The 14,948-nt window shown below is 42.2% G+C and overlaps 1 protein-coding gene across 1 annotated transcript in view; it reads left to right on the forward strand.

The window, feature by feature from the left end:
• Positions 1 to 536: 536 nt before the first annotated feature.
• LOC133443805 (PDZ domain-containing RING finger protein 4-like) overlaps positions 537 to 14,948 on the forward strand; it is a 69,473-nt gene continuing 55,061 nt past the window's right edge. Inside the window, exon 1 of the mRNA XM_061721068.1 lies at positions 537 to 749. Coding sequence (XP_061577052.1) covers positions 681 to 749 — 69 coding nt within the window. The 5' untranslated portion in view covers positions 537 to 680. The remainder of the gene's footprint in view (positions 750 to 14,948) is intronic.

Consider the following 14,948-nt stretch of genomic DNA (forward strand, 5'->3'; position numbering starts at 1 on the left):
CTCTCATAAAAATAAATATAAATTTTCAATGAATTCCTTCCTCTACCGAAAGACGATACCCAGCGTTAGTCTGCCTTCCCGGTGCAGCGAGCGCGACCCAAGCTTCTCTCAGGACAAGCTCACACAAAGGAGCTTATTGTGTAACTGTGGCAGTTTTAATGAAGCAGTGCTCCCGCTCCAACACACTCCTCCCTCTCTCTGTGAAGCCCCTCCCCTACTCCCACCTTTCTCTCTAGTAACACAGCGGTCTCCCTCATTATTCATGAGCTGGTATCGGCAAAGTCATGTGCGCTGACACTGATGAGGAAAAAGGGGGGAGTGTCTCAGTGAGCGAGAGTCACAACTCTGGCGCGCGAGTGTGTGTGTAAAGCTGAAATAGAGGGAGAGGGTAGACATCCCGGCTGATGCTGAAACGGCTGCTGCCACTTGTACCGCTTCCGAAGCTGCTGCCACACATCTCCACATCTGAGCACTCTTCTCTTCTGAGACTCAGCAGGAGCTTTCTGTTCCTCTAAGCTGGGCTTGATTTAGACTGAACGTGTGACCGGGATGCCTGGAAGAGATGCCTGCTAAGGAGTGACTGATGAGAACCAGCGCTCCAGTGTGGAGGGTGACCCCCTGTGTACGCAACACCACCGCTCGGGGAGATTTGCACACCTGGCATTTCCACAACAACTATAATGGGCTGCAATCTGTGCACTTTACAGAAGCGAGAGGAACACTACAAGCTGCTTTATGAGATTGCACAGGTGAGCACCGGCACGGATGACTTGGGCATCGATTGCGCGTGTTGTTAGATGTGATTCATTATGCATGCTGACAAGAGAGCAGTTCTAGTCTGGACCCTTGTTGGGAGTATTTTAGAGGGAAAATGAGAAGGTTAGAATGAGGGATTAATGTAGAGAATGAAAGTGAAGCTGAATAATGGCGCAGGGGGGGCTTTATACCCACCAGCAGATGTGTTTTGAGTAATGAGCAGTTGGTTAGAGAGCAGCTAGCGTGCAGCTCATTCATCCTACTGGATGAGATCTGCTGAGGGAGCAAGTTTTTTTCTTTTTTTTTTCTTTAGTATTGTAACATGGGTGCTACTGCATGGAGCGCTTGTGCCAATTTCTTCAACGGATGATGTTTGGACTGTGTTAACATGTTATATCTTTTATAAAGTTGTGTTACTGGTCCAGACGGGACCAACAGGTCTTGTCTTTCATTTCTTTGAGAACTCTTGTTGGCAGTACAGATGCACTTGAAATTGGCGCAAATCTCTGAGTTCTGACTGCACCGTTTTCTTAATATCCATTAACATGCGTTATAGACTGGCAATACTGCAGGACTTTCACTTTAGCATTGTCAAATAAAGCAAGAAGCAGCCAATCATACCTCCAGCCCCCCCCCACCCATCCGCACTCTTCCCTTGACAGGCTAATAACAGAAAGGCTCTGTGTCCCCTGGATGTGCAGCAGCGCTCGTCTCCTCCCCTTCACTCGTGCCTTCCTTCACGCCACTGTGATCACAGCCTCATTAGCTGTTTTATACAACCATCCCGTGCATTAATTAGACGTGAGACGTCTCTCTTTACCCTCGTGAGGCGACGGGGTGAGGAGAACCAGGGAAGTTGAACCAGTTACACTTAACCGCTGCCCATAACTTTCAGTTCATGTGCAAATGTAGATGCATGGCAAACTGTTGATGGACGTTGCCAGGGCGATCTGATTTACATTCCCTAATGTGCAGAGATTAAAATCTTTATATGAACAGTAAAGGATGTTTCATTGATTAACATTCTGTTTGATATAAGCAAGCATAAAAACAATTGTAAAGAGACCCCAAAGGATGAGTGGTGACTGCAGCACATACCTCCCCACTCAGGGGTTGTAAAAATCCTGCTATCTTGGTGCTTAAGTAGACTTTCGCACCTGTCTTTGCACCAGTTGTTAAGACATTGGGTTGACTCCTTTGTTCGTGGTTGCACAGAAGAGCCTGGTGTTTGTCGGGGTCTCTGGGGCACAGTCGGCACTGACTATAGCTACCATGCATGTCTGTCGCCCCCACTAACTGAACTGAGCAGATCCAGGGGCGAGCTGCATCATCAGCATATACTTTCTGATCACCACTATGGGAGTGAAGGATTATAGAGTGTGGAGGATAAAGGCTGGGATGGGAATAGAGAATAAGTCGTTAAAAGATGTAGAGTTGGACGGAAATTACAGCGGAGAGGAGGAGCAGGTACAACATAAACACAGATAAGGAAAGACGGGCAAAACAGTGCTGCGCCGGCACATCCGTGCACGCACTTGCAGATGTCCCCTGGGAGAAACAAAACAAGGGGTGCGTGTTTGACGACAACACCAGAAATTCGGAAAAACATCAACTTAACTGGCGGAAAAGAAAAGAAACACAAAGGAGTTACCTTGAATGTTAGTGCATTTCCTGCATGTGTGTACAGTCTGAAAGTGTCATTCTGAAAATGGGAGCTGCTCTTGCTGCTCACGCCACCGGTCAGCTAATCTGCTCTTACATATTGTTTACGTAGCCTGCTAGGCTTTCTTCTTTGCCTTTGTGTGCTTTTTTTCCTCATTTTCCCTTACATTCTTGATATTTTGTCCTTATTGTTCTGTTTGTCCGTTGTTCAGAAAGGCACACAGCCAGACATGTAGTCGCACCCACAACTGATACTCCAATACTACGATTATGCAAAGTTGGTGAACGCACGCATGCAAATGAAGCAGAGACGTCTCGCCGGTGGAGCAGCGTGACCGACCAGTCTGGTGCCAGGTCGGTTTTGAAAAGCGGGAGTCATTCGCAGGGGGCTTCTCAGCCACCTACCTCTCCTCCCCTTCACACCCAGAAACTATTTCGACACTCTCTCCATCTGCCTGACCCCAGAAGCTGTGGGAGATTTATTACTAGCTGGCTCCCGCTCTCTTCCTCTGTGTTCCCTCTTTCCTTTATTCTCGCAGCTGCAGGTGTTCTGCATGAAAATGTGTTCACCTTTCTCAGCTGGCCTGCAAAGCTATCTCACAGACCTGTGATTTTTCTTTTTTTGAAATCTCCTTTCTTGCCCGAACAAGAAGACAGAGGAACCCTCTTGTAGCACTCCCCTCGCTCTCATCTATGACTGATTAACTCCTGTCCATCTTGGTCCACCTGTCCATCTTCCTGTCTCTGTTTGATTCCTCTGATTGCTCATCCTCATTGATTGCGTTACTTTCAATCTTTGCTCCAGCTGCTCTCTGCACGAATCCAATCCAGTTAACCTTCCAGTGATTGTCTAGGGGAAGAAGTTTTCTTCTCTTCTTTCTTCACCGAAGATGAAATCTCTGTTGAAGGTATCGACTCATAGTCCAGCACTTCTCATGCTATGGGGATCCAGATTCGTACAGCTTGTGTTCAGAACCAGCCCGTGTCTCAGGGCATGGCTGTAGTTGATCTGGTGTATGGGCTGCATGGGCTTTAAAATTCCCATTGTGTTCATGAGTTCCTCCTCTTCAGTGTCACACATCATCTGTGAACCAATAAACCCAGTGATGTGTGGAATTTTTGGGGTCTAATTAGCATGATGGCAGATGTTGACGAGAGTAACAACGCATCATTGATTAGCTTTAAAAGGAACTTTTGCAATGCACACACTTTAACGATCTGCATTGTCTTAGGACAAAACATTTTTGTTCATATTTTTTTCCATCATGAAACTAAAACCAAATGCAAGGTCCCAAGGGTGCTAAAATGACCGTCAAGCTGCCACGGGGCTTAAGAGGCATCCAGTTGCTCCAAGGCTGTCAGTGCTGTATGCTGTGCTGGATAATAAATGTCCCCCCTCAGAGCTCAGATACTCCACATTTCTTTATCCTGTTTTGTAGTTTTCCAATAAGCCTGGCTTTCTTTTTGGTAAGTAGAAGTTCAGAAAGCAGCATGGCCAGTTTTATAAGTTATATCAGGCAGGAGAAGGAACGCTTTCCACTGCATTTGAGAAATAAATGGAAAGCAGCTTCTCAGCTCAATGAGGCACAGCAGTCCCTGATAACTTGCTGATGCATATGAATGAGAAAAAGAGCACACACACACACACAGAAATATTTCCCAAAGAAACTAAAACCCAGTCTTGGTGAATATTCTCATATAAAACCATAAAACAGGGCTCATGAATTTCAATGTGTGATGACATTTGAGAGGTTGACTTGCATTGTCAACAGAGTGTTGGAGTTTTGGGGGAGGTAATGTTAAACAAGACGATAAGGTTGGCCGGATAGGACATTTGCTCCTGAGGTGAATGGTAGTTCCCAGCAGGTTGGTCCTGCAATTGGGAGGATACCATGTTTTGTGTACTAGCACCAGATGTGAAATCTGTGAAGCGGAGACAGTCTAGAAGGACATGGCTGGATTACTGCTGCGACTGCTGCTGCCTCTGCAACACTACTGGCCATGTGTGTAATGGATGTGTAGTCAATAAAAGGTTGCAGAGCTATCAGAACAACCAGACTTCCTGGGAGAAAGGTTGGCAAGCTGCACGGAGCTGCCTGGATCATCACATACAGGGAAGCCTGCAGAAGAATCACACTTGTGTCTTCTGTTTCAGCCAAGCCATGACTTTCTATTTAGCATATGAAACTGGAAAGTTTGAGAAGATTTACTTCAGCAGTCTGGGGCGTTCAAAGTTTTAAACTTCCAAAAGGTTAAACAGTTGAGAATCCACTCTATTAAAGTTCAAGCTGGTGTGTTAAAAATCTAAGAAAAGAGGTCAACTGTTAAGTATTAGCTTCAAACCACTGCTAAATGTACCTGCAGGCTGAAAGTCAGGATGACTTTTCCTTTTCTAAACTCTTTTTTTCTTTGGAAGCTGAATCCAAATGTATTGGAATAAACGGTCTACATTTTTTACTTTTGTTTTGACACTATACAGAAAACCTAGGAACCCAACATATATAGAAATCTGCTGGGGACAGCAGTAACAGTGGACAAGAACTGCTTTGTATGAACAGGACCAGCTGATGGAGGGAGGGCGGGGGTCTAAGAGGGCTGGAGAAGAGAGATCCGAGATTAGTCCTCGGACTCATGCCTGAGAGAAACACAGTGTTGACTGTGTTAACAATGACATTTATAAAGCATACACAAACAATAATGAAAGCAGGATAAAGAAAGTGCCAAGCGCATCATGGGTAGGGTAGGACTAGCAGCATCCCTAGAGGAACCAGCCATAGACATAGGCTTTATCAAAAAGGAACGTTTTAAGCCTGATTCTAAAGGTATTTGCTAGGAGTTTGGTAAAGTGAATATCTCTGAGTATTCCTGAAGGACTGGGCTGTCGTTTTGGAAATATTTGTATTAGATTATTAGAAAAGGAGAATTGCTGTTGCCAGAATTGCCATGTTCTATGACTCAATATTTCCCCCAATGACTTTGATAAACTAAAGAAAACTTTTTTGCAAGTATAGTAAAAAAAAAATGCAATGTACAGTTTAACATCAACTCAAAAATTACACAAGGACGACTTCCCTGCAGTGATAGTAAAACAACCGAATGCTTCAATACATTATATGTGAACTTTAGAATATTGTAAATTATAACCCATACAAGTGCGCTTTTGTCAAAACGCTTTAAGAGTCTGCAGTGGGAGGACAGGAAGCCTGCTCTCTAATTGGACAGTGTGATACCTCACCATCCAAATCAGACAGGGACAAAACTTGCAAAGCCACCTTCAAAATCTTGCAGGCGGTTTTGCGCTTCACATCTGTGAACTTTTTTTTTCTTTTTCTACAAATACAAAACCTTTTTTTACATCAATGCAGATAATTTTTTAAACATTCACAAACTTGAATTTTCAGGCAAATTTATTTTTACGGGATGACAAAACATTTATTTACAGCTGCAAATCTTTATGACTACAATGAGCCCTAGAGATCCAGCTTTATGATTACTTCCTATGGCAGGATAACATGTGCCTTTGATAGCTTGGATGGTACATTAAGGCTGTTGAACCCTGCACTCATGTCCTCCCCCACCCACATCTTCAGCACTATCTCAAGACAGTTAACCACAAATGTTCTCATCCATCTTCTTGTCCTTTTTCTTTGCTTTCTGAAAGATGCCCCTCAACCATTAAAATTGATAGGAGCGAAGACGGGGGGGAGGAGAGAAAATGTGCTGCTTGATTGATTTCGTGTCCACCACGGAAAGATTAACCTGAAATATAATCTGGCCTTTTTTCGGCGATGCTTTTGCCATTTTCAAAACATTGTAAAAGGTGGATGCGTTCTGACACACATCTTTTTTTATGCTAAAGCAATATAAAGAGCCATATCTCGGAGTCCCCCCCATCCCCATCATCAGCCCTCACACTCTTCTTCTTCATCCCAAAGCTTCTAACCAACCATCTGATCTGTCAGCCATTTTTGATGACAACACAAAAGAATGTCTGCGAGCATTGTTGATGTCTTTCAAAGGCTGAAATTGAGATCTAAATATTCTAATATTATCTTCTTTTTTTTTGTGTCAATGATGGCATTTGCCCCCTCATTCTGAAACTCCCCTCCAGGACTCTAACGCTTTTTACCATATGCTGTTGCATAACCAAAGCCTCCCACTGACTTGGTAAATGGAGATTTCATAGTCTGATTCTCTGTGAATAACACACTCAATTGCATGACTGCTGCTGTTCATCAGATTTCTTCTCAGATTGTTTGTTTTTCAACACAATGTTATAGATAAGAAGAGAATTTTAAAAAATGATTAAAATCCAGATCACGCTGTTTGGCCCAGAGATGTGTGCTGCAGTCCTCAGACACACAATGTCACACTTATCAAAAGACATGGAGTCAATAAGTTTTATCTGTCAGTCAACTAAATCTCGATGTGGACTAGCGGAAAGGGTTTAAAAAGGGAGCTGATGAATTGACCTATTCCTTTTCATGTGTTTCTTATCTCAATAACAACCCACCTGACCTTTTCAGACATATCAAACCTCTGGAGCCCCCCTGTTGTCTTCTTACTACTCTCCAACTCCAGATGAGCATGGCTCTTCAAAATCAGTTTTATCTCCTCCGGGTCTGCTTCCTCCTCTACCTTTTTCTTTCGATTTTCTCACAGCTTTCATCGCAGGCAAGCCACACAAACAAACCGTGACACACTATTTTCCTGAGGGAAGTGAAGCTGTTCTTCAGAGAATATATTTCTCTATATCTCTCGGGCTGAGCGCCTGATAGTTGTATTCACTTTTGAAGGTATTTAGACGAGGGCTGTAATAGCAAGGAGTCATCAGCCACAACCAAACCAGCCAGGAATAAGATACCCATGCAAATAACAGAGTCCTTGAGGGCATTGTACTGATTCACCTTCCTCTTAGTAATGTCACCTTGGGATCAATGTAATCTCTCGATCTTACTTATGTCTTGCTCTCACTTAGATGAGGATGACATCAGTGTGGCATCATCTATGAGTAATTCTAGGCCTCATCCTTGTGTGTTTTACTCTCACATTCTCATCAAGATCAAAGGCCTTCAGCTTCAATCAGATTGGGGGAGATTCTAAGAAAATGAACTACATGCCTGAGTATCTCAATCCTGATTCCCACTGAACCAAAACATCTATTTAATGAATCCAACCCAGTGTGAAAGAACTCAGTGCTTCTGTTTGTGTAGATTTGGGAAACAGCATGTCACTGGCTCGGGGGAAATAAAATAACAAAAATCCCAGACTTTTTATTTGTTAGCATTTCCCTGCTAAAAAAAGGCATCATTTCCATCCCATAATCATTGTCTGTGACTTGATAACTCGAAACACGACATAATGTGAATTTTAAAGCAGCTTTTACCCTTTTTGCACACAGTTCATTTGGGCATGTGCAAGTATGATTGTTTATGTAAATATCAGTATGTAAGTGCATGTAGATGAATGTTATTTTTTCAGAATTGTTTGTGTTTATTGGTGCCTGATTAGCATTTGCGTATGGATGTGTGTGTGTGCTGTATGCAAAATGTGGTGTGTCTGTAAGACTTTGGACTGTTAAATTATGCTCTCAACTGTTGTGTTTGTGTGGAGTGTGAACAGACCTGACAGCTTGTGCTTTTTGCTACAAACACGAGTGAAAACAAAGAGCTGTGGGTTTCACACAGGGGGCAGTGCATCTGCATCGAGGGTGCTTCTTAGCTGATTATCTCTGTTTAAGCAAACAGAAAGGCTCTCATTAATATATTCCTATCCAACTAAATGCATTTATTATGTCTATTCCCAATTATAAAGGTTTGTATTCTGGGGTGGATTTTAAACTAGGAAGATAATCTATTCATGAAAACAGCAACAGCAAAGAAAGATTGAAGTTTTTGTCTGGAAATTACAAAATTAATCACTGGATCTAAATCTACAGTATGCACAGGGGCTTCTGGATCTTGTGACTGTCACATATTCAGGCACTTAGGGGAAAAAGGTAGGTTAAATTTGAATTCATTATATTTAGTAACACAAACATTTGTGTCTTTAGAGATACTAAAAGTTCTCAGACTTGTCTACGCTGCACTGTACTTAACCTTACTAATGGCATATTGCCAGCTTATTCTGCTCACTGCTCTACATTTAATTTAAATATGATTAGTGGTTGAATATAGAAGATTTGGAAGAGTCACAGAGCAAAAAGGAACATGTGATAAAGCAAACCTATTGAGTAATGGCGTATTTGCAGGAGAACGAAGTCGCTCTCCGTCTGCTTTGCTTGTAATGAACTCCTCTGTTCTGTCTTGTGGCAGCTGCATACATATGAGCCTCTATTTGCAAACACTGTGCGGTAAAAGCCAGATGGCAGAGTTCACCAAGGGGTATCCATCTACAGAGAGCCTTCCATTTTCTTTTACTGAATGAATCACATTCTCCAGAAAAAAAAAAAGCCTCCCTTATTCATTTTTTAATCAGAATTTTGTGTATGGCTCCTTTAACACTGGGACAGAAAACAAACCATCGAAATCAATCATTTCTGCTTGTGTTGGGAACGCTATGATGCCAAAACTTTCATTCTTAAAATAAAAAGTTTTTTCCATGGTAAAATAACATTTCCTAAGTCTCACATTCTCCCTGACCTCGTACTGACAAAAACCACCCAAAGTACCTTTGAACTCCTGTCCCAGACTGGTGTTTTAACTGTGTTGCTTTTCAGCATTACCTCACATCAGCAATGATGAAACTAGCTCGCAGAGCTACTGTCCATCATGCCAGAAGCATTTAAAGGCCCGTTTCCAGTGAGCGGTTCGGTACGGTTTAAGATGATCCAGGAAAGTTCAGGTGAGTGTTTCCACTGCTAGTCAGACCTCCACGGTGCATGCGCGGTGTAGACCAAATGCCTAGCGTGGCGTCGTAGTAGTGCAACAACAACAAAAGCAAAGCTTCCATGGAGACACTATCAACAGCAACAATGGAGGTCATCCAGCAGCTCGTTTTTTATGCTTGGCTTTTGGTATTTCGTATGTGCAATCCATGCCACGTTGTTTGAGAGAAGATTGCGGGCGGCAAAGAGTATTTACAAACACCAGTGCTGGTTTCGCACTTGCTTTTGTTGTGGGTAGGGACATTTTCTGTCCACCAATCAATGGATTGTATAGTGTGACACCAGTACCTATGCCCTTAGCATATGGTGACGTTTTTCTATGGACAGACAAATAATGGGGGCCTAAAATTGTACGGTTTGTTAAATGGAATCATCTTATCACGGAAACACAAAATACTGTACCGAACCGCTCAGTGGAAACGGGGCTTAGCAGACTCAAGCAAATCATGACGAAAGGAGAAAACAAGAGTCTGACCAAGTAAGAGCCCAAACAGCGTCATAAAAGTGACTTTACCTCCCCACCTATGAGGGGTCTGTAAACTAAAACTTTCCCTTGTTACTTTTACTTGTTCATTTATTATTGATATCAATTTTACTTTAAGTTTTTAATTTGGAGTTTCAAATCATATTGTCACTTATTGATGACTGCTAAATGACCGCTTTTTTTGCACACAGTAGCAGACAGATGCTTCAAATTCATATCTTAAGACTATGCAAGGGTTCAGGGTAAAACCTTGAAAACTAATAGGGCACCAACCTTCTACTGAGGTCTTTAAATTATTGTTTCCCCATTACAGTGACGGATCTGAGAGGATTCACTGACTTTGGCGATGGCACACCACTTTCACTGTCTGCCAACCAATAAATTAAAGGAAGAAAAAAAATAAAAAAATAAAAAATAATGACGGGATCAACATTTAGAGTTGATATGGTACCCGTTTACATTTACTGAGATGCTGGCTATGAATGAGAAGTGAAGACTCCGACTTGAAGGGGTAGGAGATGACATTTTTTCAGGCCATTCAGTCAGCACTGAATCAAACTCACTGTAACAAGGGAGGGGGGAAAAAAAAGACACAAAAAAAACACGGTGGGTAATGTATAGAAACAGTTGGGGGTCAAGATGCTGCTCAACACATCAAAAAGAAAATAAGTAGTCCAGTTACTCAAAGATCCCGACGTGACAAAACACTGGTCTTCGGAATACAAAAGGGGAGCAGTACCATAAATGAATTACAGATATCATCCAAGTAGTGTTTATATACGAAACACATTTACTAAAACAAAATCCTTACTATCCCAACTCTGGGCTAAACGCTATCAAAACTAATTTAATGGAAAACAAAGCCAAGAGGGTTGTAAGTTTAACCAAAACAACTTTTAACAGTCAATTCAAAAGCACAGGGTTTTACCAGAAGTAAAGAAGGTAGCAGGCCTTCAAAGTCCTATCTAATAAGTCTATCTATACAATTACCCACTAATCAAAAGTCCAATCATCAGGTCACAAGTTTGAGGCAGGCTGTAGCTGAGCAAACAGTTGCCTCCCTAATGAATGTTGAGTGTGTCTTTTATTTCCTGGTCTATGGATCTGGAACAGTGATTGGAAAGGCTGCAACCAATGGGGAAGGCAGAGATGAAGGTGTGTGGACCTGGGCCAATCCCCTCCAAGCAGTGGTAATCAAGGTGTCAAGGGAAACGAGACACAGCTGGGGTTAATAAGCCTATAAGCCTAACACTCAGCTTATACAAACTGTGAATAAAACAAAAACAATCTTATGCCATGAAAGCCATTTACAAGAACAAAATGGCTTATCTTTTAATCCAACTATGATGTTCTCCATATTATGTCCTACATCTGAAAACATAGGAAGCTATATCTTCTTGATACTTAAGTGAGTTGATATAGGCTAATGGCAAATTATCTAAGATAAATGACCTCCTTAAAAACTGCAAAATGTCAGAATGGTTCCAAATATATGGAAATACAGAACTATATATATACATATATATATGTGTGTGTGTGTGTGTGTGTGTGTGTGTGTGTGTGTGTGTATGTATAATATTATTGATTTTTACTGGACTGGATTTTAACAAAATATAGTGAAATGACGTGAAAGCCGGCAAGCCTGACAGTATACACATGCTTTTTCTTATCTGTATCATGCAATGTGCTAAGCATCCAGTTTCCACCACCTCAAGTCATAAAGTATCAGCTCCAACATCGCTGGTGACATTTAAAGAAATAGGATGGTGACAGAACAGGGGCTTGCCGCATCATTTATAATCGATAAAAAAAAAGTGACAAATCCTTTAAGTCCTGGGGCCGAAGCTTTTCACTGCAATGCTTTTCTTTTTTAAACTTCTTCTGTCTAATTTCATGCTCTTCTTTTCCATGATTGCTCTTAGTTTTATTTTTTAACCTCTGCGTGTCTCCGGGGACTCGGAAGGTGCGGGCTGTCAACGGCAGGTCTGTGTGTCCGAGCATGCCTCCAAATACACATGCATATGTGTGAGAGAGTGACTGCAGCTGGCAGAGGTCAGCTGATTACGGGGGTGAAGGGTGTTGGGGTGTCACTGTGACACAAAGCCCCCCCAGGTGAGGCATCCACGCTGGGTGTCACTCCACAGGTCAGCAGGCACCCCCTGCAGCCTTGATGATAAGCCCAGTCTGACAACCATTTGATGGGAAGGGCAACACGCACTCACACCTCTCCGCTCAGCGGCTCACATGGCTCAGCTCTGCTACAAAAGCGATAAGAAGCTCTGGGAATGCATCGCACAGTCATTCCTATGGGCTCAAAACACAAAGAGTCAGTTCCATTTGATATTATTACCCAAAGCACAGCAGTCAAACAGCAAGCCGTCTTTGTGTCTTGATTAATACAGCTTGCTAGTGTTCTATTTTCCACCTCAAATGTGGTGAGTCTTTAAGTTAACTGAGTTGAGCCGTGCTGTGCCTTCATTGTTGAAATCACACTGACACACTGGCACAGTTACAAAACCTTTGGCCTTAATGAGCTGCAGTCGCTTTATAAAAATCCTTCCTTAAAAGAAATCAATGCCCTGTCAATGTCAGGCGATTTTCAGTTGACAACTGGGTGTAAATGTAATTTATTTGAACGGTAAAATCTATTGAAACGTCCATTTGCATTAGAAATGCAAGTAAGTGTGTGCATTGATTTACAAGAAGGGTATCATATCTTCCAGCTTGGTATAGACTGTTTCAGTACAATAAATCCTGGTTATTGCAACAGTAAGCAAAATGAAAGGGCCACTTTAGAATTCTAATAGTCATTTTAAATGTATGAGTATGAGTGTGCTAGAGAAAGAAAATTATTTTTACAACTCAAGATTTTTTTGTGAAACAGCAGCTCGCAGAAGTTCACAGTCGGAAAAGGATGAGATCTTTGCGAGTTTGGAATGCCGACCGTGTTTTCTCCCCCACAGAGCTGCAGTCAGCCTAGCACCTCCTACACAATCCAGATCTTCTCACACCCGGCTCTACTTCCTCACAGTCTCAACATTAGATCAGCAGAGGAGAGGCACCTGCTCGATTATTTTGTTGCACGGACACATAATGTTAGATCTGGGGATTGCTTTAGTTATGGCTGCAGTTTTTTACCCTCCCGGTACAGCTTGAGAATATTTTGGTCTAATCCAAACACCAAAGTTTCTCAGCCAGAATGGGATTATATGTTGCTGCCAATGGACAAATTATGAAGGAAGTACTTGCCAAAAACAATTTATACCTGCCAGGACAGTTTATAGACTCATTTTAAGCACCTGACTTGTATTAACACAGTCGGCCTATTCAAATTTCACTCTGTTGTGTTTTTCCTTCTGATAACACCTGACCGACCTCCGCTGTGCAGTGTTAATCCTGTTCTGGATCTGTTCCTAGTTGTGCAGAAAGAGTTACTTCTTTCCCAGGTGGGTTGAATCAGTGATGATTCTTATGCGGAAGTAGTGTCCCATCCACCTTTATCAAACTTTGATTCACAATATAAATTACTGAGTTGGTTAAGTATAACACCAGGTGTTGTGTTGGACTGACGGGTCTGTTTCGAGGACAAACCAGTGTTATCCTATAGTGCAGGGGTGTCAAACTCATTTTCATTTTGGGTCACATCAAGATCATGAATGTCCTCAAATGGCCCGTTGTGGGAGTGCTTAAGGTTGCTGCATGATGGAGATTAGCTGCCATGATTAGACGATTACGAATAATCTCTAGCCACATAAATAGATATGGGGGGCTGGATTTGGCCCACGGGCCAGGAGTTTGACACATGTGCTATAGTGTCTCTTCTTCTTGGGTGAATTTGAGATGCATTAATTGTAATTTTTTTCTAGTCTTCTTTGAGGCCTGACCTATTAAGAGTTTGCTTGATTTAGTTTTTCTTTCTAAAAACTATAATCCAATGCATACGGTAATGGAATCAACCAGCGGAAGATAATAAATGCTGCTCGCTTTGTGACTTCATGTAATAGTGCTATTTTTAGCCCCTTAGCTTCTTTTAGCATAGATTCCGTTGATCTGCTCCGATGCCATAACTATGATTGACAATTAAAATATAATTGAATTAAAAAAAATAAAGAAAATAACACTCCAACACTCTCCTAAACTCATGAATCATTTGGTTTTGGAGTATCACATTTACACAGGGTGCCTCAAAGTTTTTAGTTTGTGTTCACCTTGTAGGCTGCACAAGTTGCTATCTACAGCTGTTAAATGCTGGCAGTGAAAAACTTAGATTTGTCATCGTTCTGTCCCAGAACCACGTTACAAACCTCAATCAATTTTCTTTCTCCATAATATATCCCATTTGCAATAGGTTTGCAGAAGCCATATCAAAGGGAGATATAGGTTTTGGGGAGGGCGGATATCTCCTAGTGTCGCTGAATGTGTGCCCTCCCTGTATGTTGATTTCCTCCCACCCCCTCAGGGGTAAACTGGGTCCATGTGCCAAAGACACCGATCAAGACAGACGAGTCGCAAACAGGACAATGTCAGGAGGCCGCAGAGCTGTAGTCCATTAGTGTCACTGGCATGTCACTAACTCTGAGTGTCAGCGGTCCATGGCAGTTTCACAGTACCACTTGTCAAATGTGACATGGGAGTGGCTGCTTTCAGTCCACAGACATGCTGAGACCCCAGTAATGTCCCAAAGCTTCCTGTAGCAAGGCTATAGGTATACCAGTATAGTTACCTTGTTCAATGGTAAACAACTTTGGCATTGAAGTTTTGCCATTGTCTTGAAATTGCCTCATTTTATAGTACAAGCAGTTTAACGAATTGAATTTGATTTGATAGTTTTCCTCAGAGGTGGGCCTTGAAATAGAGGGAGCCTGAGGGAACGGCACGGTGGTAATCAATAAAAGAATGCCTGTTTTCAGATACTGAGTGCATTTTAAACTGTTTCTGAATCAATCAATAGCAGAGTATATTTACGAAGAGACAGAGAAAAGGCAGTGGATGTGGAAAGAAAACTTCCTCCTCCTGAGGGATGCTGTTCATCAGGGACCTGACAGCCTGCTGTGAAATGAAGGGAGAGAAAAAAAAGGGCAAAGAGCACTTGACATGGTGTTTCTGCGTGTTTGTCTAGTCTGGTTGTGTGTGTGCGTTTTTCTGCATGCCAAAATATAT

This window comes from Cololabis saira, chromosome 5 (assembly GCF_033807715.1).
Source record: "Cololabis saira isolate AMF1-May2022 chromosome 5, fColSai1.1, whole genome shotgun sequence".
Classification (NCBI taxonomy): Eukaryota; Metazoa; Chordata; class Actinopteri; order Beloniformes; family Belonidae; genus Cololabis; species Cololabis saira.